The 25052-nt window shown below is 46.9% G+C and overlaps 1 protein-coding gene across 4 annotated transcripts in view; it reads right to left on the reverse strand.

Annotated features, from left to right (window-relative positions):
• Positions 1-2496: 2496 nt before the first annotated feature.
• LOC140425235 (thyroid hormone receptor beta) overlaps positions 2497-25052 on the reverse strand; it is a 322477-nt gene continuing 299921 nt past the window's right edge. For all 4 annotated transcript variants that reach the window (XM_072509314.1, XM_072509315.1, XM_072509313.1 and 1 more), the window contains 2 exons: positions 14246-14504; positions 2497-4374 (listed from right to left, as the gene is read on the reverse strand). In XM_072509314.1, coding sequence (XP_072365415.1) covers positions 4133-4374; positions 14246-14504 — 501 coding nt within the window. In that variant the 3' untranslated portion in view covers positions 2497-4132. The remainder of the gene's footprint in view (positions 4375-14245; positions 14505-25052) is intronic.

Genomic DNA, 25052 nt, shown 5'->3' on the forward strand with positions numbered 1-25052 from the left:
GGGCAGGGGGGGAATGTTCAAAGACAGGTTTGAAGGCAAATCAAGACAATCTGTGGTTGGATGCTAACAAGTAATACTGTGAACTGCAAGTCAACAGGAGGCTGAATTTTGTGGCTCTAACACACTTTAAAATGCTCCAATTACACCCGGGTGCTCCGCAGAGTATTCTCTTATTGATATTCATCCATGCACCGTTACCTGTGAAGTGCACTATTACTTGTAACTCTTATTTCACCAAATTGAAAAACATTACAGTTTGTATATTAATGTTTTTAAAAAAATAGACCTTATATGTTATGCTTTGAAAGTAGCTTCCGCAGATCATTATTTATCATCCACTGACTAGCACTACCCGAAAGGGAGAGCATTAATATGCAAAGTGTCTGTCTAATCTATAAAGTGCTTTGGGAAATCCTGAGGTGGCAAGAGGGGCTGTACAAATTCAATTTTCTCTCTCTCACTTTTTAACTTAAATCTACCGGTGATCCAATAATAGATTTTGATAAAGATGCAAATATGGCCACCACTCAGTATCTATCATCAGTCCCCAAGAAGGAAAGTACTGTATCGCACAGAAAAAAATTCTAACAATTTGAACGGCCTTTTCTTAGCACTTTCATGTCAAATAATTAAAGAAAAACTTTTTTGTTTGGTTTCGAAAATATATTAATTCGCATTATCATCTAGTTTAAACACGATCATCTCTGGGTTACATCAAACTGCTTATGAAATATTTTCAACATCCCATGGACAAATGTGTATTCAGGTACTGTTGGGTTAACTATGCATTAGTGCCAAATGCATTTAAGTGAAAATCCTTATTATTTTATCTCTTTTACTATTTCAGGGTCGGTGACAATATAGTAGAAGACAATGGGATATGGAGTTTATTTGCAGACGAAGCACTGGGTATACTCCTCAAGAAAATCAAAGGATGAGAGGTTCAACCTTGAGTGAAATATACTGCATATTCAAAAGTTCTTCATTGAGCAGATTATTTAAGTCATACACAACTGAAAGAGAATGCAATACAATTAAACCAATTCTGTATCTCTTGTTCAGAACTGTCTCAGAAACAAAAGTCCTCTTGTTTATTTCAGATTGAAATCTATAACTTTTGTTTGGCAGAAGTATCGATTTTAAATAAAGAGAACTTTAAAACAAAATTTTCCAGGTTTTGCGGGACAGAGATAGAAGTAGAGAGATGATGCACGTTAAACAGCCCAAACAGACCAGACTGGTTTCAAAAATGTGTTGGGAAGTAATTCTGATATGAATGTTATGTGGTAAATCAAACAATAATTCCTTTTTTTTATAAAAAGAAAAAGTGTTTTGCATCCCCTTCCCGTTCTTTCGAGTACAAAGGACATTCCATGTCAGTCAAAATTGGCATCATTAAATATTGCAACAGCACAATTTTCTCATGAAATGCCAGAAAGAATTGCATTTTAAAACACAAAAGTTCAAAATTGCCAAACAAACTATTTTAAGGCCACATAACATTGTGGTGTTGATGACAGGAGAGCAAAACTGACCAAAGAATACATCAAATTTAGAGGCAGCTAAAGTAGAGATGTATTCACCAAAACATTTGCCCCATATGATCACTTTATGCAACAAAGACCCGAAAAGGAATACATTCAGAAATGTATTAATGTACAAAGAGCATCGTGAAATTTCATTTATGGAATATTCCTGTGGAGATTTTCAAATGGCTGCTGAGGACAGTTCAAACCAATGACATTTCCTTACAGTACAACTGTAGGCTTATTTGCCGCCTGTTAGCCAATGTTGACTTCCTCACACAATGGACATTACAGCTAATGAAAACAAACAAACTGTCATACTTTCAAAGCACTTAAATACTTATTTAAACACGAGTGCAATGAGATCAGAAAGGTTTGTTTCTCTTATTTCTTTAAATTCTACTTCATAAAGTGGTCGTTCTTTTATTAAAAATACCAAGGAACTATCATAAATTTAATTAATACTGTGCAAACATGATACACCTGGTATGGTTTTTTTAAAAAGTGGCTTGTTTTCCTTAGGTATATCATTCTGTTATTAATTGTGTTTCATATATCAAAAATAGAATTCAGGCTTCCCACACAATTTTTTCCCCATTCTGATTGTCTGTGCATTTGATACTCTCAGCTAAGTAGTGACTAGTGAGCATTTGTATAAACGACCTTTTACTTTACAAAACATTCAGCTTGACTACAAAGACATGACAAAGTGTATTCAATACACTAACCAAGCCCAGTTAGAAGGTCAAGCTTGATAATTTTATGAGAAATGCTTCCTCAAAAACATTTAATAACCTACCTTAGTCCTCTTATTGAATATATGTTTTTACCCCCAAAACCTTTCCTTCTCATTTCTTGCTCTATCCCACTCCCTCACTTAGTGGTAAACACTTTCACTGTGTGTTTGCTGCTGTTTCTTGCTATACGGTGCATTCCAGGTTGAAGCAGGACTCAGGCAGCAAAAAAGATCAAGCGAACACAAACAGCTTTGGTTTAATCGTGCCAGGACCAACCATTTGCTTCAAAGTCTAGCTTTGGTCTTTTTAGACAATCGTGCATGGAACTTCAATTTTCAATCAACACAATCCTGTTAGGTTAAAAAAAAAAGTATTGAAAATTGCAAGGTGTCTCATGGTTAGGGTGTGCATTCATTATTGGTAGACTACAGGGAAAACTGCCCCAGGAAGGAGCATATATATATATATATATTATATATATATATATATATTTTGACATTTTTAATGCTGATATTTATTCCCACAGTTTGAAGAGATAAAGCTGCAGTTATAGCTCAATTTGTAGGAGGCATTAAAGCACCATCTACAAATGGATTAGCACCATGTGAATATGAACTCTATCAAGCTGTGGGAAATCATGTATGGTAATGAGCAAAAGAAATACACTAAATAAAAGGATTATTTTTGAGTATTTTTCCATGGAGTCGGTAAGTATATGTGCAGTAAGATCAAGCATGTTCCTAATAAAGAGTTCCAAAACAACAGTTTAAATGTGCATCTGTTGAAGCTACCAATCATATTATAAAATATATCAGCGATAGCAAAATTGCTCCTTCTCCTCGAACCTCTAGATTTGATATCAGTAGAATATTCAATGTCAGGCCACTTCACAATTTCCATTTCTTTTGCTTGAAGGAAGGCAGTGTCAGGAGAGAACTCTTTTCTTTTGCTGGTTCTCAGTGTCAGCATCAAATACTTTCATGTCAGGAGCAGCACTGCGCAAGCCAGGAAACAACTCTAAATACCCCTTCCTCACAAGCCCCAACGCCAACTTCATAAAAGTAACCCCAACTTCAAAACTGTGAACTTTTCCCTTTGAAATCTATGGCTGACCCTCCAATCGGTCTGATTGGGGCTGTGGCACATTTACACTTTGTGCTGAAATTGGCAGCTTGGATGAGAATGCCAGAGGATAATGTGGCAAGTTATGGTGTTGTTCAGCTCTCTATTTTATTCTTCCTATTGTGTACTGAAATGTGATGGGTGTTTATTTATTTATGTTTGTTTTATCTACACTGTACACTTTAGCTGCATCTATTTTACCCATACGTCACAGTTTTGGGTTTTTAAATGATCAATGATTGAATAATGGTGAGATTGCAGCGCAGATATTGGTGGGATGGGAGGGGAGGGGGGTGAAAACTCTAGCAGTTATTTTGTTCATGCGTACATTTTGGTTCCAGAACAAGTAGCTGCTCTGCAAATTCCCTGTAAAATCAAATTGATTCAGCTTTATAAAATGGTAGCCAGCCTGCAACAATAGCTGCAGCATATTTAGTCATATTAAATTCACTAAAGAGCCACGCAAAAGAAAATTTATATGACACCTGGAGTTTGGAGTCCCTTACCACAAAGCAATATTCTACCATATGTCTTATTCAAAAACAAACATGAACAACATTAGTCCACAAGATCAGCAAAAATGTGTACAAAAAGCTACGGTCACAAAATCACTAGTACCCGCATTAATGGAATGTTTCTCATAATATCTGGAAAAGGTACTCTCTGTGACGTCCAATGAAACATTACTCAGTAGTGCTAACGCAGTTCGCAGATATTCGGGTAGTGCACCTGTTCAAAGTCAGATTCCTAATCTTCAAAGACTTCCAGGAATAATGGTGGAAAAAGTTCTGTTGGACATTCCACCTTCATATGAAGAAAGCGGCTTGCATGACAGGCTCCAATCATCCGCAGGTCGGTCACTTTCATCAGTAGTTTTGGCCAAAAGTGAGCAACATTGTGCTTGCGATAATTAATGTAGTGTTCAAATGCAAGGAGGAAGGATTCCTGGATTTTTTCTATCTTGTCTACGCTGACAAGGCCAGGTCGATCTACACAAGAATAAGGAAGACTCGCCATTATTAAAACCAGTAAAAAAAATTGCAAAATTAGTATAATCTGATTTGTGATTAAAAATGAGGTTATAGTCGTAATACAAAACATAATTTTATAAATGTTGTTAAAACAGCAATGGGAGGGCTGTGTTCATAACAATAACAAATATGAGCACCCAAAATCCATTAAATTCAAGGGACTACAAATTTGATAAGGCTACTTAGTGGGCACGAGATCACAATATGTGATTACCCCTGTGCCCTATCAAGAGGGCGCAGTCAGCACACAAACCTAGTGCTGCCTGCTCATCTCCCTGACTGTGATGTGCAGTCCAGCAAGAATTAGGTTGCTGACTGGCTGCACGCTCCGTGTGGGGCGAGCTGGAGCTAAAGCTAGCCTGCAACTCAAAGGGCAGGTGTTGGAATAGCTGTTGGAATAGTCCCCTAAACTGTTTCAGGGAAGGAATAAGCCTATCACTGGAGCAAAAGGTCCGAGAGATGGCTCACAGGTTGACTTATGTGACACTGAGGGCCTTGGGCCAGGGGTGGAAAGGAGGAGAGAGAGAGATGCCATGTTTCTGCAGGGGGTCCTCAAAGCACACATTGCATGGGGAATGGGAGCAGGAGCCAGAGGTTAATTCAAGGAGTCTGGCCTAAGGATCTGGATGCAGTGTCACTAAAAGGTCAAAGGCCACACATTGGTGGTCAAGGTTGTCTTACCAATGCCACATCCCCACGGTTGCTCCACCAACCTCACACACTGCTCAATGCACCAGCAGCAACAAGTCATGTCTTCATGTCTCACATTCAGATCGTCTTTGCTTCCTATATCATTCACCCATCTTGAAAGCTTGGTACCCCACCCCACATATTCCACAGTCTGCCAGCTATTCAACTGCAACAAGCATATCACCGACAGTTCTCTCCTCTCTTGCAGGATAAGGTTGCACGTAACAGGAGGGACCAGCAGGGAACTGATGGTAGACAGGTACCACCTGCATCTCCTGAGACCCCTGGAGGAGATGGTGCTATGAATTATTGGGCTGGCCGTGATTGCGGTCATTGCAATTGGCTTCACGGAGATCATCTGGGATGATGGTATATTGCTGCCTCATACTCCTTCTTAAATCCCACTTCACCTTTACCCCAAGTTGCAGATGGTATGACCATGGATTCCTTGCTTTCCACCCAATCCACATTCTCTCATATCAACCCACCTCATCAGCATTTATGCTTTCAGACAGGCAAAAACCGCCACCTTGCCAGCCAGTGCAGCATCACCATGAAGAGCACGAGCAAATGTCTGATGAAGAAGCACTGTCACTTGATCGGACACTCCCAACAATCCACATACTGACACAGTGCAAATTTTTGAGGTCAGTACAGATTCAGGATGAGTATGAGTGAGCTCCAGCCAGGCTAGCGGGAATGGATAGCACGTGTACCAGCTCGCTGGAGGGTGAAGTTCTACTGAAGTGGACTCAGATGAGGATTTTGAGGGGCGGCACACAGGGAAATGCTGATAGGTAGGTACAGGGAGTTGCTTGGTATATTGACAAACCAACCTGTTGTTACTATCCAGTGTGATGGGGCAGTCCAGCTTGGCACAGGGTCTTGGGCAGAGCTTGGAGCCCATCATTTCCACCAGGGAATTAATTGTCAACTCCATGTCAGCACTTGGAGACCCAGCTATGACACAATGTTTGGTGCCGTCTCTGCTTCCATTACAAAACAAGCAAAAGCACCTAATGGAAGCTCAGACTGTGGTCCAGTCTTGTAGCCATGCAAGCCCAGCTTGGTTCCGCTCAGACTACTTCATCATGGCTGTAAATTTCAATGCTCAAAGGAGTTTGCAGACGCTCACAGCAGTCCAGAAATCTGTGCTGTGCTATCAGTGCATTAAAACAATCATAGTTAGTTTCTCTTCCTTCTATCCATTCTTAAGGTTTTATACTGGATCCATTTTTGTGCCTGCTTAGGAACCAAAGGCAACAGATCCCTGAAGATACCTAGTACCAGAACTTAGGAATCCAATGACTTGCCAGTTAGCTTCCTCCTCATACCTCCTTTCTTGGTTCATTATTTAAAAAAACATATTTTTATTCAAGGCTTTCTCTTTTTTATACAAAACACAAAAACACCACCATCTTTGTACAACTATCATATAACTGTGCCACCCACTCCCCTAAACACACTACAGGCCCCGTTTAAAGATAACCATTAAAATATAAAAACTATAACACAAAAACAATAAACCAGACCCAATACCCCCATCCACTGATGTTCACAGATGCTTAAAGTAGGAGATGAACAACATCCACCAAAATGAAACCCTCTTCCGACCCTCGATTGCCGAACTTTATTTTCTCCAGATGCAAGAAATCTGCCAAGTCACTCACCAACCCCGTCGCTTTGGGCGGTTCTGGAGCCCGCCACCCTAGCAAGATCCGTCTCCAGGCTATTAGGGAGCAACAGCCAACACATCAGCCTCTCTCCCCATCTGCACTCCCTGATCCTCCGAAACCCCGAATATCGCAACCCACGGGCTAGGAGCTACTTCACCCCAAAAGCTCGGACATGGTCCCTGAGAAGGACTCCCAGAATTCCACCAATTTCGGGCATGACCAGAACAAGCAAGTATGGTTCACTGGCCCCCTAAACACCACCCACACTAGCTCTCCACCTCTGGAAAGAGGCGACTCATACCTGACTTTGTCATTGCGCTCTCTGCACCACTTTAAATTGAATTAGGCTTAGTCACACACCGGAGGATGTCGCATTTACCCTCCGCAGAGCTCACTTCATATACCTCCCTCAAACATCCCCTCACTCCCTCTTAACTTCCCCCAATGAGACCCTCTCCCTCTCCATCAACTGCTGGTAAATGTCAGAGAACCTATCCACCCCTAATCTCATCCTGTGACACCAAAAAAATCCCTAATCTGTAGGAACCGCAAACCATAACCCTTTGGTAACTCAAACTTCTCCTCCAATTCTCCCAATTCTGCAAACCTACCTTCCACAAATAAATACCTAAACCACCCAATCCCGTCCCACTCCCACAGCCTATACATTGCATCCAACCCTGCTGGGACAAATCTATGATTGCCACAGATTGGCGGCCACAATGACACAATCTCAAAATGCTGCCTGAACTGATTCCAGACCCTTAACGTTACTACCACCACCGGGCTTGTGGCGTACTTAGCCGGCGAGAACGGAAGGTGTGCCATCACCATTGCCCTTAGACTTATCCCCCGACAAGACACCCATTCATTCACCCCCATATCGACCCCTCCTCCACGACCCACTTCCACACCTTCTTGGCATTTGCCACCCAGTAATACTTCAACAAGTTTGGCAGAGCCAGGCCTTCCCTCCACCTATCTCTTTCTAAAAATACCTTCTGAATCCAGGCGCCTTCCCCGCCCATATGAAGTCTGTGATCATCCTGTTTACCATCTCAAAAAATGACTTATACGCAAATCAGGAGATTCTGAAAAAAGAACAAAAACTTCAGGAGTACCATCATCTTTATGGTCTGGATCCGCCCCGCCAATGATAATGGAAGCACATCCCATTTCTTGGGGCTGGTTTAGCACACTGGGCTAAATAGCTGGCTTTTATAGCAGACCAAGGCAGGCCAGCAGCACGGTTCAATTCCGGTACCAGCCTCGTCGAACAGGCGCTGGAATGTGGCGACTAGGGGCTTTTCACTGTAACTTCATTGAAGCCTATTGTGACAATAAGCGATTTTCATTTCATTTCATTTTCCATTGAAATCCTCCTTCACCCCATCCACAAAATTAGCCAAGTTCAATTTGTGTAGCTGAGCCCAACTATGCGCCATCTGTATCCCCAGATACCAAAAGCTCGACTTGACCAGCCGAAGCGGTAACTTCTCCAGCCCTCTTTTCTGTACCTCAGCATTAACCGCAAACACCTCACTTTTTCCCCACACTAAGCTTGTACCCCGGAAATGACCCAAATTCCATCCGGATCCCCATACATCTATCTATACTTACAATCGGGTCTGTGACATATAGCAGAAGGTCGTCCGCGTACAGGGACAGTCTGTGTTCCACCCCTTCTCTCAACTCCATTGAAGCCCTAAGCGCCATCGACAATGGCTCAATCGCCGATGCAAAAAGCAAAGGGGACAGTGGACAAGCTTATTTCGCTCCCCAATGCAGGTGAAAATATCCCGAAGTTACAGCATTCATGCATACACTCGCCATGGGGGCCCTGTACAACCTTTCGATCCAACCAACAAAACCTGGCCTCTGACCAAACAGCCCCAGCAGCTCAAAAACATACACCCACTCAACCTGGTGAAACACCTTCTCTGCGCCCATAGATATTATCACCTCCATTTCCCTACCCGTCGGGGGGCATCAACACCACATTCAATAACCTCCTGATATTTGATGATAACTTCATGAACCCCGTTTGGTCCTCCGCTATCACCCCTGGAAAACAATCCTCCAAGCGCGGCGCCAACACCTTAGTCAACAAGGGCGGCACGGTAGCACAGTGGTTAGAACAGTTGCTTCACAGCTCCAGGGTGCCAGGTCCGATTCCCGGCTTGGGTCACTGTCTGTGCAGAGTCTGCACGTTCTCCCCGAGTCTGTGTGGGTTTCCTCCGGGTGCTCCGGTTTCCTCCCACAGTCCAAAGATGTTCAGGTTAAGTGGATTGGCCATGCTAAATTGCCCTTAGTGTCCCAAAAGGTTAGATGGGGTTACTGGTTTGCGGTGATAGGGTGGAGGTGTGAGCTTAGGTAGGATGCACTTTCCAAAGGTCGGTGCAGACTTGATGGGCCGAATGGCCTCCTTCTGCATTGTAAATTCTATGATTTTATGAACTTCACATCCACATTCAAACATGATATCGGCCAATACAACCCACATCCCTCCGGATCATTATTTTTCTTTAAAATAGGCAAAATCGTGCCTGTGCCAGTGTAGGCTGAAGCTCCCCCTTGTCAAATAAATCGTTAAAACATTTCCACTAGGAGAGGACCCAGCTCCGTCGCAAACTTTCGTAAAATTCCGCTGGGAATCAACGAGGTCTGGGGCCTTCCCAGATTCTATCGACCCAATGCACCTCATCACCCCCTCCAACCCGAATGGGGCACCTAGCCCCTGCACATTCCCCTCCTCCACCACCGGGAAATCCAAGCCACCCAAAAACTGCTTCATGCCCGAGACCCCCTCCGGGGCTTCTGACCTGTACAGCCCCCGGTAAAAGGTCTCAAACACACCGTTCACCTGCCCTGACTCGGTGACCACCCTACCCCCAGAGTCCTTAACCTGCCCAATCTCCCTCGCCGCCGCCTGCTGCCTTCTCCTCATGCTCACAAAACTCCCCCCCCCTAACCAGGCATAGCTGCCCGCCCCCCCCCAAAATAATCAAGTGGTGCCTATCCTAGTCAAGTATCCTCGCTAGGACATTCTTTATGAAGTCTACATCATTCCAGTTAGTGGTGTATACATTTGCCTACACCACTGGCGCTCCCTCTAACCTTCCACTAACCAATACATACCTACATCCTGGATCCTGACTGTTAATCACTGGGAAAGCCACCCTCTTACTAATCTCACCCTCGCCCACATATCCAGCCTAAATGAAACACTTATCCCACTCACCCTTTCCTCAGTCTTGTTTGAGTTTTAACCTTCAGGTGAGTCTTCTGCATAAAAACCAGGTCCGCCTTCAAACTTTTTAAATGGCTAATACCCGAGACCTCTTAACTGGCCCATTCAGTCCCCTCACATTCCATGACACCAGTCTGGTCGGGGGCACCAAGCTCCCCCTCACCCCTCCTCCGCCCACCACTGCGGTCAGCCATATTCAAATCCTCGCAGACTTCACCAGGCCCCAATCTCACCTTCCACCCGGGCCCTCTCAAGATGGCTATTGCCACCCCCCTTAACAAAGTGCTCCATAAAGAAACCTTCCATGTCAGTGGCCCACCCCACCCCATCTCCTCCCCCAACCCAAACAAAGAAAAGTCCACTGCCCCAGGCTCGCTGTCCCAACCCATCCGAAAAATAAAGAAACCAGTAAAACCAGAACCCCCTCCCCCGCCGGCCCAAAGCAGACAGCTGCGGCTCCCCGCTGGCCCAAAGCAGACAGCTGCGGCTCCCCGCTGGCCCAAAGCAGCCAGCTGCGGCTCCCCGCTGGCCCAAAGCAGCCAGCTGCGACCCCCACGCCGGCCCAAAGCTGCCAGCTGCGACCCCCACGCCGGCCCAAAGCTGCCAGCTGCGGCTCCACTTCCATGAAGTAGCATTGCTGCCAGCAAGGTGGCCCCCACCCAAGGCTCAGAGTGCACTACCCATATGCCTGAAACCTCTTCAACGACCCCTTTCCCCATCAACTTTCCCAAAGTTCTTTCCAAATATTCCGTGACATTCATGCCCTCAATACCTTCCAGCAGCCTTCCAATCCTCAGGTTTTGCCTCTTTGAGCAATTTTCCAGGTCAAATACCTTCTCCTTCAACTTTTTCTGCCCCTCTGCCACCATCAGCATTTCTGCCTCCAAGGAGGCATCCGATCATCGTGATCCTTCACCTTCTGGAGCAACGCATTCTGCACCTCCAACCTCTGTTCCACACTCTCCAGGGTAGCCTGAATCGGCTCTGCCACTCTTGCCAAGTCTCAGAGGCTGCCAGCCACTGCTTTTCGAATTCTGCCAAGTAAAATTGGACCAACTGCTCAATTGATCACTGTGCGGGCAACGATGCCATAGGTCTTTGCACCATCTTTCCTCTGCTGCGCCACGCGCGTCCTCCTGGTCCGAAGAGTGCCCCTTGTTCGACACACTCTTTATTTGATAACTCCCTCGACATCACCCACCGAAGGAGAATGTCTTATTCCGTACTGGGAGTACTTTCTTACAGTACAACAACAGCCCCGTAAAATGGGCAGAAAGGGCTAAATAGGCTGGAGCCACTTTATGTGCGACCACTCACTCCATGGCACCCACCGGAGGTCCTTTCTTGGTTGATTACCGATTTTCTCCATACACTTTTGTGAAGAATCACAGACTGTAAAGTTTGGTATTGTAGAGCTTTTATGGGTGTCATTTATGTCCCAAAGTCGGAGTTCAGAGTATGTGGCAGAAGTATGCAGCTTGTGATGTCAGTCAGTATGTAATGCCATTTTGATTCTATCTGAATGGAGCAGATAATGCCCTCTCTTAAACATGCACAACTGAACATATCTCTTGGCACTATTGAAAGGGATCATAATTACTTTCAGGTTAGTTACTGATTGGTTTCTATTGGCTCCTGTTATGTTTACAGAAGGGGTGCGAGCTTTCTGCTGTGGCGTTTAAAGTTTGTGTAGTCAACGGGAAGTGGTACTGCACATGGTGAATGTCTTGGTTCTCACTTCAAGGCATCTGCTCAGACCACTTTCTCCCAGTCATGGTGCTGTAGTTCTCATTCACCCTGGGCCTGCAGCATGACAGGAAGACATAGAAGAGGACAAGCAGCTAGCAGACAGAGAAGAAGGAGGAGGGGAGATTGACTGTCAGTAGGGGGCCTTATCAACCCAGCTTCAATGGGGAGCAACCCCCTTACCTCAATCTCAGTGAGAAGAAGTGTCCACAATGTATTACAAAAGGAGATAATTACTAAAATCTGCCACCTCTTGTCGGCAGACCACAGAGCAGGGCAAAAGTGGTGCTGTGCATGTAAGCATGGTCATGAGATTTGTTGCATTGGAATCCTTCCAGGCTGGTGACATCTCTAACATCTCCTAGCCAGCCATCCATTGTTGCATAAGGGAAGTGATTGGCAAACTGTGCGCATTGAGAAGGAAGTAGATCATATTCCTCCTGCACAAAGATAAGCAGAAAAAGCATCCATGTGGCTTTTCCAGGATATTGAACTTACTCATGGTGTTAGATGCCACTGTCTGTACACAGCATATAATTGGTGAAATGTACCACAATTGGTATGCAACCTTGCAGGCATATGCGAGCTACCATGGAGACAGTCATCGTACTTGTGCCTTGGTGCACCAGTCATAAGTGGGCAAATTTACTTAAATTAAAGCAAATATAAGATCAAGGTCTGTACAAGTGTTTGAAGAGTGCTGCCTTATGTAGACTGAAGAAAGACAAGTAAAATTAGGATGAAAAGAAAAGCCAATCTTGCAATCCCTTGAGAAATGTGGTTGGAATTTTACACCCTAAATTCAGTGTGATTATATGTTATTGGCCTGGAAACGGAACTCCGGTAGGTGAATGGTCCAAGGCCAATGAGGTGGCCAGGGTCAAGGTCCCATCTCTGTGCTTGGTAAAAGTTTCATCCCGTTGCAGATATAGTGGCGATGAGGGTGAGAAATCCCATCTTTGTTGTTCGTCTGTTTTGTGGGATCAGGCTGGATAACTCTTTTATGGCTGCCGCATACACAATGGGCTGAATAGTCTCCTTCTGAGTCACAAATATATTCAGACCTTGCACCTTTTTTGAATTAACCGAGAACTTGGGAGACTACATGGCTCCCCGTTGCTTCCTTCATGGCAAAGCCTTGGCCAGAATCAACTTGCGAACCAATCAGCACCCATTTTGCCTGTGGTATAAATTGTGATGGGTTGAAATTGGGCATTTTTGTGATTGTCCTGATGAGTGCAAGCTGAAAAGCTTCTGCGACCTATTTCTCTTTTCAGTAATATTCATATTCAATTCCTGGCATTTTCTTGCCTTCATTCATCATTGACTAGTCGCAGGGTTTATCCCTTTAATGTCTCTGGCATTGGTTCTTAGGATGTGAGCATTGCTGGCAAGGTCAACTTTTGTTTCCCACCACTAATTGCCACCGAGAAGGTAGTTGCGAGCCACATTTGTGAACATACATGTGGTGCAGGTACACCCAAAGTGCTTTCTGTAGGGGTTTTATACAACTGAGTGGCTTACTGGGCCATTTTAGAGGGCAGTAAACAGCCAAACACATTGCTGGTGGGTAGGTCAGACCAGGTAAGGCTAGCAGACTTCCTGAAGGACAGTAGTTTTATGATCATTAATGAGACTAGCATTTTATTCCAGGTTTATTAATTAATTTAATTTCTCCAGGTATGGTGGTGGGATTTGAAACTTCAGAGCATTAGTCTTGGTTACTAGCCCAGTAAAATATCACAATGCTACTGGCATTATTTTCTTTACTGCTTGACTGGGATACACTGTTACATCTTGCTTTTCATTTAAGCAGCTTACAAGCCATTCAACAATGAATTGAATTTTCATTCTGTGCTTGGAAAAGCTGTTTCTGTTTTCCTTTGTCCATCGCCTTTTAAAAAAATTATTTGACTATTTTTCAGCTCTGGAAGGACACTGTTGAAAAAGGCAACTTGTGTTTCCCTCCCATCAAACGCTTTTAAAATTTTTGCACAAACCTGAATTTCTCGGTCTACAATATTAGAAAAAGATTTCTTGGAACATAATTCTCTGGAACATTGTCATGTCATTGTAAATTACCTGGAAACTGCTGCATGTAACATTAGACCAATGATTAAGAATGTCATACAACACTGAAGGTCAGATCACTGACAGTAGCAGCTGGGCAGCTTTATGAAATTAAACTCGGAAACGTTAGATGACAATCTCATGCTTGGCTAGGTAATCTGGGCATCTTTTATTTAATTGCTATCCCCTACACCAGATGAGTGGCTTTACTCTACTAGTTAGTTCACTAACGAAGAAACTAAGCAAAAGATGAAGTCTGCCCATTAAGCATTAAATGCCTGCCTGAGAGTTTCTTGCAGGAACACACATCAAGTTTGTGTTGCTGCAGAGAACTCTAAAAGAAGCAATCCATTTGGGGTAAAATGTTAATAAGACACTGTAGAAAAGATAATTGTACCTGAAGACATCAAAAGCACAGCCTGGAGCAGAGCCACTTCGCTATCATCCAAGTTGAATGCAGACAAAGATATTCCCAGATCAAAGATTGCATCAGATACCACACCAAGGCCTCCATTTTTTAACTGTTCTCTTTTGACAGCTATCTCACCATTCAAAGTTAAAGTCTCACTCTCAGGGTCATAGCGAACTGCTGCCCGAAGGGACATGATTTCCATACAGCAGCCTTTCAGAAGGATTATCTGGTCTTCGCATGGCAGCTAGAAAATAAAGGAGGAATCAGTCTGCAACACCATTTGTACTCAAACACTGGTGTCATCACATTTGACAGTTTAATTCTAAATTTAATGAGTAAAAGGTTTTGTTGAATTACAAAACAATTGATAGAAAAATGCAATTCCAACAGAATTAATCACTTGCAGAGCACTCAAGGAAAACACAATCAGGATTTTACCATTTATGTAGGACGTGTAGGGGTTTCATTTGTTTATTTTCTTCCAATTTTTTTCCTCTTTTGAGAGCAACACTTTGTTGCAGGCTGGATGTTTCGGCACCTTCAGCCTTTTGACCATGTTTAATTGCTACTCTGCAGGGTTTATTCCGACATTGTGTACAGCATGGCGCAGCAAAGCCCCAGCCATGTACCACATGTTTAACTTTGAACCGCACTGGGTTCAAGCTGAATCTGTTTGTATGCAGCTGTAGCAATCGGTTCAGATTCTCCCAAAGTGGGTGTTCTAGCCAATTATGATAAGAACCAACACCAACGTAACTGCAGTTTAATTAAAGAACTGCTCAAATACATCTGTACCTTTGTAGCTCATCTGTTTAGTACCATCCTGTTTCAAAGTAAGAGATTGCTCAGATAGGGGCCAAAGAGGGACACAGGACTGTCTGTCTCCGGTTTACATTCCTAAAGTCAACAGTAGACAAACCTATGAGATTTTAAGTCTTAAACTCTATACCTGAGGTTTCCAGTTGATCCATAACGTAACAACTGTGACTACACTGTGAAAGAACTTCACTGTCCGTGAAGCACTTTGGGATATCCCGAAGACCTTTACAAAAGCACAATCTTCTTTCAAACCACTCTAAATCACTTTACTGGCAAAATCTTAAATGTTTCCTCCTCTCTCCAACTCCTCTCTCGGAGGCGCTGGTATAATTTCATAGGTACACCTCTCACAAATGGGCAGGCTTCTTGTGTGAGTTGACAGTGGCTGCAGTTGGAAGGGTGGTAGGTGGGGGGAACTTAATTGGGCGGGAGGCCAAAAATTAATATCCCAACGCAGGGCGAACTTTTGCAAACAAGTTCTCAGGACTTTAAAGGTGGGTCGAGCTTCCTGATGAACAGTGTTGGGAAATCCTTTTGCATACATATCATATTAAAAGGCTTGCCTGAATCACGTGCCTCCTCCAAATTAAGTATTTAAAAAAATATTTTTATTCAGAAAATTTGCAATTTAAAACATACAAAATGGTCAAACAGATTTATACAATTTTAATAAAATTATCGCCACAACCTGTATTTACCCAGATCCGCTCCAGCCCCTCTCTCCCAACCTCCCTCCTTACCACCCTCACCAATTGCTGATGAGATCCAGCTCCTTAAAGAACATAATAAACGGCAGCCACCTAGAGTAAAACCCCTCCTCCGATCCCCCTTTGGCGTACTTTATATTTTCCAACTGTAGGAATTCTGACAAATCCCTCAACTATGCCGAAGCCTTAGGTGGCAGCGATGCTCTCCATCTGAGTAAGGCCTGCCTCTGGGCCATTAGAAAAGTGAAGAGCAAGCTATAGTCTTTATCCCCTCCTGTAGCTCCTGTCAAGTCTGACACTCCAAAGATCACATTGGGCACGGCTCTACTCTAGCTCCCGGAATCTTCAACATGATTTTGAAGAAGAAAACCCAGAACTTAACCCACTTAGGGCAGGACCAAAACATATGAGAGTGGTTCACCTGCCCCCCTGCCCATGAGCAAAACTCACATCTGTCCTCTACACTCAGAGAGAACCCACTCATATGTGCCCTCGTCATGTGTGCTCGATGTACTACTTTATACTGAATCAACCTCAGTCTTGAACACAAGGGTGTAAAATTGACTTCATGCAGAACCTCATTCCATACAGAAGGAGGCCATTTGGCCCATCGAGTCTGCACCGGTCCTTGTAAAGAGCACCCTACTTAAGCCCAAGCTCCACCCTATCCCATTAGCCCAGTAACCCCACCTAACCTTTTTGGACACTAAGGGCAATTTAGCATGGCCAATTCACCTAACCTGCACATCTTTGGACGGTGGGAGGAAACCGGAGCACCCGGAGGAAACCCACACAGACACGGGGAGAACGTGCAGACTCCGCACAGACAGTGACCCAAGCCAGGAATCGGACCCGGGACCCTGGAGCTGTGAAGCAACAGCGCTAACCACTATGCTACCATTCTTCCTCCCATTTACCCTTTACTTCTTCCACTGAAGCCCTCTCCTCTCCATCAACTGCCCATATATATCTGATATCCTCCCTTCCCCTATCTCATCCAAAGACAGCACCTTATCCATAAGAGAAGGTGCCGGTAACCAAGGAAATTAAGAGTTCCTTTCGCACAAAGTTCCGTACCTGCAAATACCTAGAAACATTCCCTCTTGGGAGTTGAACTTCTCCACCAGCTCCTCCAGCTCAGTATACCTACCCTCCATGAACAAATCCCTAAACTTCTCGGTCCCCTCCTTCTTCCAGATCTTATGCGACAAATCCATCCCAGCCAGTATAAACCTATGGTTCCTACAGATTGGAACCAGTAGCGATATGGACTCTAATTTAAAGCGCTGTCTGAATTGGTTCCATATTCTCAGAGAAGCTGTTACCACTGGGCTCACAGAGTACCTAGCTGGAGAGAGTGGAAAGAGGAGCAGTAACAAGTGACCTCAAACTCGCACCTATAGAAGGAGCCTCCTCCACCCACCCCCAAACCAACCCCGCATCCTCGACCCACCCCACACTTTCTCATTGTTTGCTGCCTAGTAATAATACATCAAATTAGGTAACCCCCCCCCCCCCCCCCCCGGACTACCTATCTCTCTGCAGGAATGCCCTCTGAACCCGGGGGTCTTACCTGCCCAAACAAAAGTTTAAACTAACTTGTTGACTCTGCTAAAAAGAGATTTAGAAAGAAAGACTAGAAGACATTGAAATGCAAACAAGAACCTTGGGAGAATGTTCATCTTAACCGCCTGAACACTTCCCACCAAGGACAAGGGGAGTGCATCCCATCTCTTCAAGTCCGCCTTCAACCCCTCTACCAGACTGGCCGGGTTCAAATTATGTAACGTGACCCAATCGTGAGCCAGCCGCATTCCCAGGTACCTAAAACTAGTCATGGTCAGCCAAAGCGGTGGCCTCCCCAGATTTAAAAAAAATTTGATGATGTCGGCCTTGTTGCGGCTGAAGGCCGTTCGGGCCTCAGCCGACAGGGGAAATGGCGTGGTCTTTATGAGTGGGCGGGCTTTGTCCGCATATTTGGGGACCCACGGGGCGTAATAGGAGAAAAGCTCCAAGCACCATTTGAGGGCCTTGAGGCTGCGGGGGAGGGGAAGTTCATTAAGGGGGTGCATGCGGTCGGGGTCGGGACCTAGGACCCCGTTTTCCACGACATAGCCGAGGTTGGCGAGCCAGATTGTGTGGAAAACGCATTTTTCCTTGTTATAGGTCAGGTTGAGGGCTCGGGCGGTCTGGAGGAACTTTTCGAGGTTCGCGTCATGATCCTGCTGATCATGGCTGCAGATGGTTACATTGTCCAAGTACGGGTATGTAGCCTGCAAACCGTACTGGTCCACCATTTGGTCCATCGCCCTTTGGAAGACGGAGACCCCATTTGTGACGCCGAAGGGGACCCTGAGGAAGTGAAAGAGCCGGCCGGCTGCTTCGAAGGCAGCATAGGGGCGGTCTTTCGGTCAGGGTGGGAGCTGGTGGTAGGCGCATTTGAGATCGACCGTGGAAAATACCCAGTATTGGGCGATCCGATTTACCATTACTGCTATGCGAGGAAGGGGGTATGCATCGAGCTGCATGAAGCGGTTTATGGTCTGTCTATAATCCACGACCATCTGTTTCTTTTCCCTGGACCGGACTACCACCACTTTTGCTAGCCACGATGATCCCCTCTCCCAGTAAACGCTGGACCTCTGACTTGATAAAAGTCATGTCTTGGGCACTGTACCGCCGGCTCCTGGTGGCGACGGGCTTACAGTCAGGAGTGAGGTTCACGAATAGAGAGCGGGGTGCGACTTTCAGTGTCGCAAGGCTGTATACCGTGAGGGGGGGGACAAAGGTCCGCCGAACTTCAGTGGCTGCACTGGAAATCCAGTCCGAACAGCAGGGGTGAGGGAGGATATACAGTTTGAAACGGGTGTATTTGGCGCCCTGGATCGAGAGGCCCGCAACACAATACCCCTTGATTTGTACCGAGTGGGACCCGGATGCGAGGGCTATGGTTTGAGACACAGGATGGGTGCGCAAGAAGCAGCTCCTTACCGTCTCAAGATGATAAAGCTCTCCGTGCTCCCGGAGTCGAAAAGGCACGAGTGTCACGCCCGTTGACCTGGACCTTCATCATAGAGCTCTGCAGATGTTTTGGCCGCGTTTGGTCGAGGTAGTTGCGGGTAGTCCGAGTCCTCAGCCGAGTCGGATTCATAAAATGGCTGCCGCCGTCTGTCGCACGTGTCGGGTCGAGAAGATGGCCGCCCCCATGATTCACACGAGGTGGATGACGCGTCAGAAGGGGGCATGTCGGGTCGATGCACAGCCGCATTGCGAGGCCTGTGAGCCTGATGTTCGGGCCTGCTGTTCTTTGTGTTTCTGGCCCTTGGGCCTGGCAAGGCAGACCCTCGCAAAATGCCCCTTTTTCACACAGTCGCTGCAGATGGCGGAGCGGGCTGGGCAGCGTGGGCGTGGATGCTGGCCCTGCCCAGAGAAGCAGCACGGTGTGCTCCCGGTCTGGGCGGGTCGCCATGTGGCGCAGGCCCGTAACGTGGCCGAGTCTGGGGAAGTCCGAGGGGGGCTCGCAGGGTCCGTGCCCAAATTATGTCGGGCCACTTCCAGCGAGGAGGCGAGCGTTTGCGTGTCCTGGAGGTCTTTTGCCCCGTTTTCGAGTAGCCACTGCCGGATGTAGGTTGAGCGGATGCAGGCCACGAATGCGTCTCTGATGTGCAGGTTCATATGGATTTCCCCTGTCACATCCTGATGGTCACAGTCCCTGGTGAGCGCGGTGAGTTTTTCTTCAAATTCGTCTAGCGATTCCCCCGAGCGCTGCCGGCAGGTAGAGAGCAGAAGCCGGGCATGTACCTCGTTGATGGGTTTGACAAACCGCTTGCATAGTAACTCGACCGCGTCTTCGTAGGTAGTCGCCTTTTCGAGCGTGGCGGAGATTCTGTGATTCACCCGGCGTGGAGTAGGCCAGCTTGCGTGGCCCCAGGATGGGAGTCTCTGAGGAGTCCAGGTAGGCCTCGAAGCATCGGAGCCAGTACTTAAAAATTTCCTTCGCCTCTGGTGTCCATGCTTCCAGATTGAGCTTCTCTGATTTTAGGCCTGCGTCCATCCTGATGTAGTTTAGCTTATTAAATTGTTGTACCCTCAATAACGTCGCTTAGAGAGTAAAACGGTAAAGAAGGTTTTAATATGCTAAGAACTAGCCTGGTGCCGAGACGGGAGCCGCCCATAAGGCGGCCCCTTATATAGGGCTCCCAGGTGGGCGGAGCCGGGACGGAGTCCCCCAAGGGTCCAAGCCCGGTCTTAAAGGGGACATCACCTTACTTGATGATAAGGGTACAGTAATACAGTAGCCGTTCATCATATACGTCGGATGCGTCGCTCTTGACTTGGAAGGGAAGGGATTCATCGATTGTGTGCATCGTGGCCTTTGCGATGTCCGCCTTAATGCGGCTGGAGGCCTGGCGGGCCTCTGCCGACAGGGGGAAAACCGAGGATTGGATTAGTGGGCGGTCCTTGTCCGCATAATTGGGGACCCACCGGGCGTAATATGTAAAATATCCCAGGCAGCGTTTCAGGGCCTTAGAGCAGTGGGGGAGGGGAAACTTCATGAGGGGGCACATGCGTTTGGGATCTGGGCCTATGACTCCATCATGCACTACGTAGCCGAGGATGGCTAGACGGTCGGTGCTGAACATGCATTTGTCCTTGTTGTCGGTTAAGTTAAGGGTTTTTGCGGTATTGAGGAATTTGCGGAGGTTGGTGTCGTGATCCTGCTGGTCGTGGCCGCAGATGGTGACGTTGTTGAGATACGGAAACGTGGCCCGCAAACCGTACCGGTCAACCAATCGTTCCATCTCCCGTTGGAAGACCGAGACTCCATTTGTGACACCGAAGGGAACCCTTAGGAAGTGGTAGAGCCGCCCATCTGCTTCGAATGCAGTGTTCTTGCGGTCGCCTGGGCGGATGGGGAGCTGGTGGTAGGCGGATTTGAGGTCCACCGTGGAAAAGACCTTGTATTGTGCAATCTGGTTGACCAAATCAGATATGCGGGGGAGAGGGTAGGCGTCGAGCTGCGTATACCTGTTGGTGGTCTGACTATAATCGATGACCATCCTGTGCTTCTCCCCGGTCTTTACAACCACTACTTGAGCTCTCCAGGGGCTGTTGCTAGCCTCGATAATACCTTCCTTCAGTAGCCGCTGGACTTCTGACCTAATGAAGGTCCGGTCCTGGGCACTGTACCGTCTGCTCCTGGTGGCGACGGGTTTGTAATCCGGGGTGAGGTTTGCAAAAAGGGAAGGCGGGTTGACCTTGAGGGTCGCGAGGCTGCAGACAGTGAGGGGGGGTATAGGGCCGCCGAATTTAAAGGTTAAGCTCTGGTGGTTGCATTGGAAGTCCAATCCCAGGAACGTGGCAGCGCAGAGGAGAGGGAGGACATAAGAGTCGGAAATTTTTTAATTCTCTTCCCTGGACCATGAGGTTCACTACGCAGAACTCCTTGATCTCTACAGAGTGAGACCCGGAGGCCAGGGAGATTCTTCGGTTAACTGGGTGTATGGGAAGAGAACAGCGTCTTACCGTGTTGGGATGTATGAAGCTCTCTGTGCTCCCGGGGTCGATCAGGCAGGATGTTTTGCGCCGTTGATGAGCCCGGTCGTCGTTGCGGTCGAGAGCGTTCGGGGCCGAGACTGGTCCAGGGACACCGAGGTGAGTCGTGGTGAAAGTTGAAGATTTTCGTCGGGCGGTGTGTGGCCATCCGAATCGGGGTCCTGAGACTCCAGCCAAGATGGCGGCGCCCATGGCTGGGGGTGGGCAAGATAGCGGCGGCGACCGCCAGGGCCTGGCATACCGCCACGAACTGGCCCTTTTTGCCACAACCTTTGCAGGTGGAGGAGCGGGCCGGGCAGCGCTGCCGGGGGTGCTTGGCTTGCCCGCAAAAATAACAGTGGGGCCCCCCGGGGTTGCCTGGTAGCCATGCGGCACAAGCTTGTGGGGGGATGGGGGATGCATCGGGGTCGGCCGCGGGTGGGTTCCATGCTGCCCAACCTAGTTTACTGGGCGAATGTAGTGTCCTTTCAACAGGGCCATAGCGGCCTTGAAATCGTCCGCATCCTCGATGAGGGTGTAGATATCTGGGCTCACCCTCGAGTGGAGAACTTGCAGTTTCTGGTCCTCCATGGGTGCAGTCGTGGCGGCCTGAGGTACCCTTTGAAGCACGCCAGCCAGTGTTTGAAGGTTGCCGCTGAGTTGCAGACGCTCCGGCTTGATTCGGAGCTCCATTCTTTAAAATCTAGTCCAATAAATTGATGCTCGATCAATAACTCCAGAAGCGAGATTGGATGACAATTGAAGGCTTTATTGGACTAGATGTTTCCCCCAGCAGCACAGGTACAGAATGCAGCTGCTAGGGAGACACAGACTCTTATACTCCACCTTACTGGGTGGAACCAGCAGGCAGGCTTCACCAATGATCTCCCTGTCTCAGATACCTCCCACACCAATGATCTTACAGCCTCAACCTAGGTACCGTAATACCCCTAATACCGACTACCACAAAAGGCAAGTGGACATCCCTGCTTTGTACCCCTATATAACTGAAAATACCCCAAACTTACTGTATTGGCTCGCAGAGGGGGCCCTGTACAAAAGACTAACCTACAAAATGAATTTAGGCTCAAAGCCAAACCGCCCCAGTACCTCAAAAAGGTACCCCCACTCCACTCGGTCAAGTGCTTTTTCCACGTCTATGGAGGTAATTACCTCTGGATCGACCCCTGACGAGGGCAACAGCACCACATTCTGAAGTCTACTAATGTTGGCCAACGAGTGCCAGCCCATAACAAAACATCAGAAATTACCCCCGACAGGCACCCTTCCAAAAGAGTTACCAACACCTTAGCATCAGTATTCAACAGAGAAATAGGCCGTTATGGCCCACACTCCATGGGATCTTAATTTTTTTTCAAGATTAAGGAGATCAATGCCTGCGCCAGTGTGCCCGGTAACATCCCCAAAAGACAGAGAATCAGTAAACATGTCCAACAGGTGCGGCCCCAACACAGGTGCGGCCCCAACACAGGTGCAAATTATTTATAAAATTCCACAGGGAATCAGTCCAGCCCTCCTCTCCGACTGCGGCGTGGCGTCTCCAGCTCATGCCCTCTTTCCCTTTCCACCACCGGGAAGACCAGTCCATCCAGAAACTCTATGGGCCCACCCCCTCCCTATCGCATCTGCTCCATAATATTGGCAGCTTCTTTGCTATCCCTGGTGTCTTAAAGGACTTGAAGCTCCACCTATTTAGTCTGGTGTCTACAAAGAACAAAGAACAAAGAAATGTACAGCACAGGAACAGGCCCTTCGGCCCTCCAAGCCTGTGCCGACCATGCTGCCCCACTAAACTACAATCTTCTACACTTCCTGGGTCCGTATCCTTCTATTCCCATCCTATTCATATATTTGTCAAGATGCCCCTTAAATGTCCCTATCGTCCCTGCTTCCACTACCTCCTCCGGTAGCGAGTTCCAGGCACCCACTACCCTCTGCGTAAAAAACTTGCCTTGTACATCTACTCTAAACCTTGCCCCTCTCACCTTAAACCTATGCCCCCTAGTAATTGACCCCTCTACCCTGGGGAAAAGCCTCTGACTATCCACTCTGTCTATGCCCCTCATAATTTTGTATACCTCTATCAGGTCTCCCCTCAACCTCCTTCGTTCCAGTGAGAACAAACCGAGTTTATTCAACCGCTCCTCATAGCTAATGCCCTCCATACCAGGCAACATTCTGGTAAATCTCTTCTGCACCCTCTCTAAAGCCTCCACATCCTTCTGGTAGTGTGGCGACCAGAATTGAACACTATACTCCAAGTGTGGCCTAACTAAGGTTCTATACAGCTGCAACATGACTTGCCAATTCTTATACTCAATGCCCCGGCCAATGAAGGCAAGCATGCCGTATGCCTTCTTGACTACCTTCTCCACCTGTGTTGCCCCTTTCAATGACCTGTGGACCTGTACTCCTAGATCTCTTTGACTTTCAATACTCTTGAGGGTTCTACCATTCACTGTATATTCCCTACCTGCATTAGACCTTCCAAAATGCATTACCTCACATTTGTACGGATTAAACTCCATCTGCCATCTCTCCGCCCAAGTCTCCAGACAATCTAAATCCTGCTGTATCCTCCGACAGTCCTCATCGCTATCCGCAATTCCACCAACCTTTGTGTCGTCTGCAAACTTACTAATCAGACCAGTTACATTTTCCTCCAAATCATTTATATATACTACAAAGAGCAAAGGTCCCAGCACTGATCCCTGTGGAACACCACTGGTCACAGCCCTCCAATTAGAAAAGCATCCCTCCATTGCTACTCTCTGCCTTCTATGGCCTAGCCAGTTCTGTATCCACCTTGCCAGCTCACCCCTGATCCCGTGTGACGTCACCTTTTGTACTAGTCTACCATGAGGGACCTTGTCAAAGGCCTTACTGAAGTCCATATAGACAACATCTACTGCCCTACCTGCATCAATCATCTTAGTGACCTCCTCGAAAAACTCTATCAAGTTAGTGAGACACGACCTCCCCTTCACAAAACCGTGCTGCCTCTCACTAATACGTCCATTTGCTTCCAAATGGGAGTAGATCCTGTCTCGAAGAATTCTCTCCAGTAATTTCCCTACCACTGAAGTAAGGCTCACCGTCTACTACACAATTAAAGTCCCCCCCCCATGATTAACTGTTAATGTCGGGGATGGCCTCCAGCACCCTCTTGATAAAGTCCGTATCATCTCAGTTTGGCACATATATGTTCACCAAGACCACCGAAGCACTATCCAACGCCCCACTCACTATCCCATATCTTACCTGAATCTACCAAAGTATTAGCCACAGAAAAGGCCACCCTCAGCACCGTGGTTCCCCCTGTCCTCATATCAAAGCTCGAGTGGAACACGTGCTCTATCCATCCCTTTCCCAACTTTGCCTGATCTCAAACGCTCAGATGTATCTCCTGCAAGGAAACCATGTCCTCCTTCAAACTCTTCAGATGGGCAAATACCTGGGATCTTTTGACTGGGCCATTTAACCCCCTCACATTCCATGTAACCAACCTGAATGGGGGCTTCTGGGCAAAACCCTCACCCCCCTCCATGATGATCAGCCATATCCCACCTGCAAGGAAGTCTGTCAGGGCCCCACCTCGCATCAGATCCAGGCACACCCAAGATGGACAGTGTCACCTGCCTCAAACCAGTACATCAACAAAGAAACCTTCATCGCCAGCAATCTTCCCCCCCCACCACACCCAACTCCTC

Source organism: Scyliorhinus torazame, chromosome 6 (assembly GCF_047496885.1).
Source record: "Scyliorhinus torazame isolate Kashiwa2021f chromosome 6, sScyTor2.1, whole genome shotgun sequence".
Lineage (NCBI taxonomy): Eukaryota > Metazoa > Chordata > Chondrichthyes > Carcharhiniformes > Scyliorhinidae > Scyliorhinus > Scyliorhinus torazame.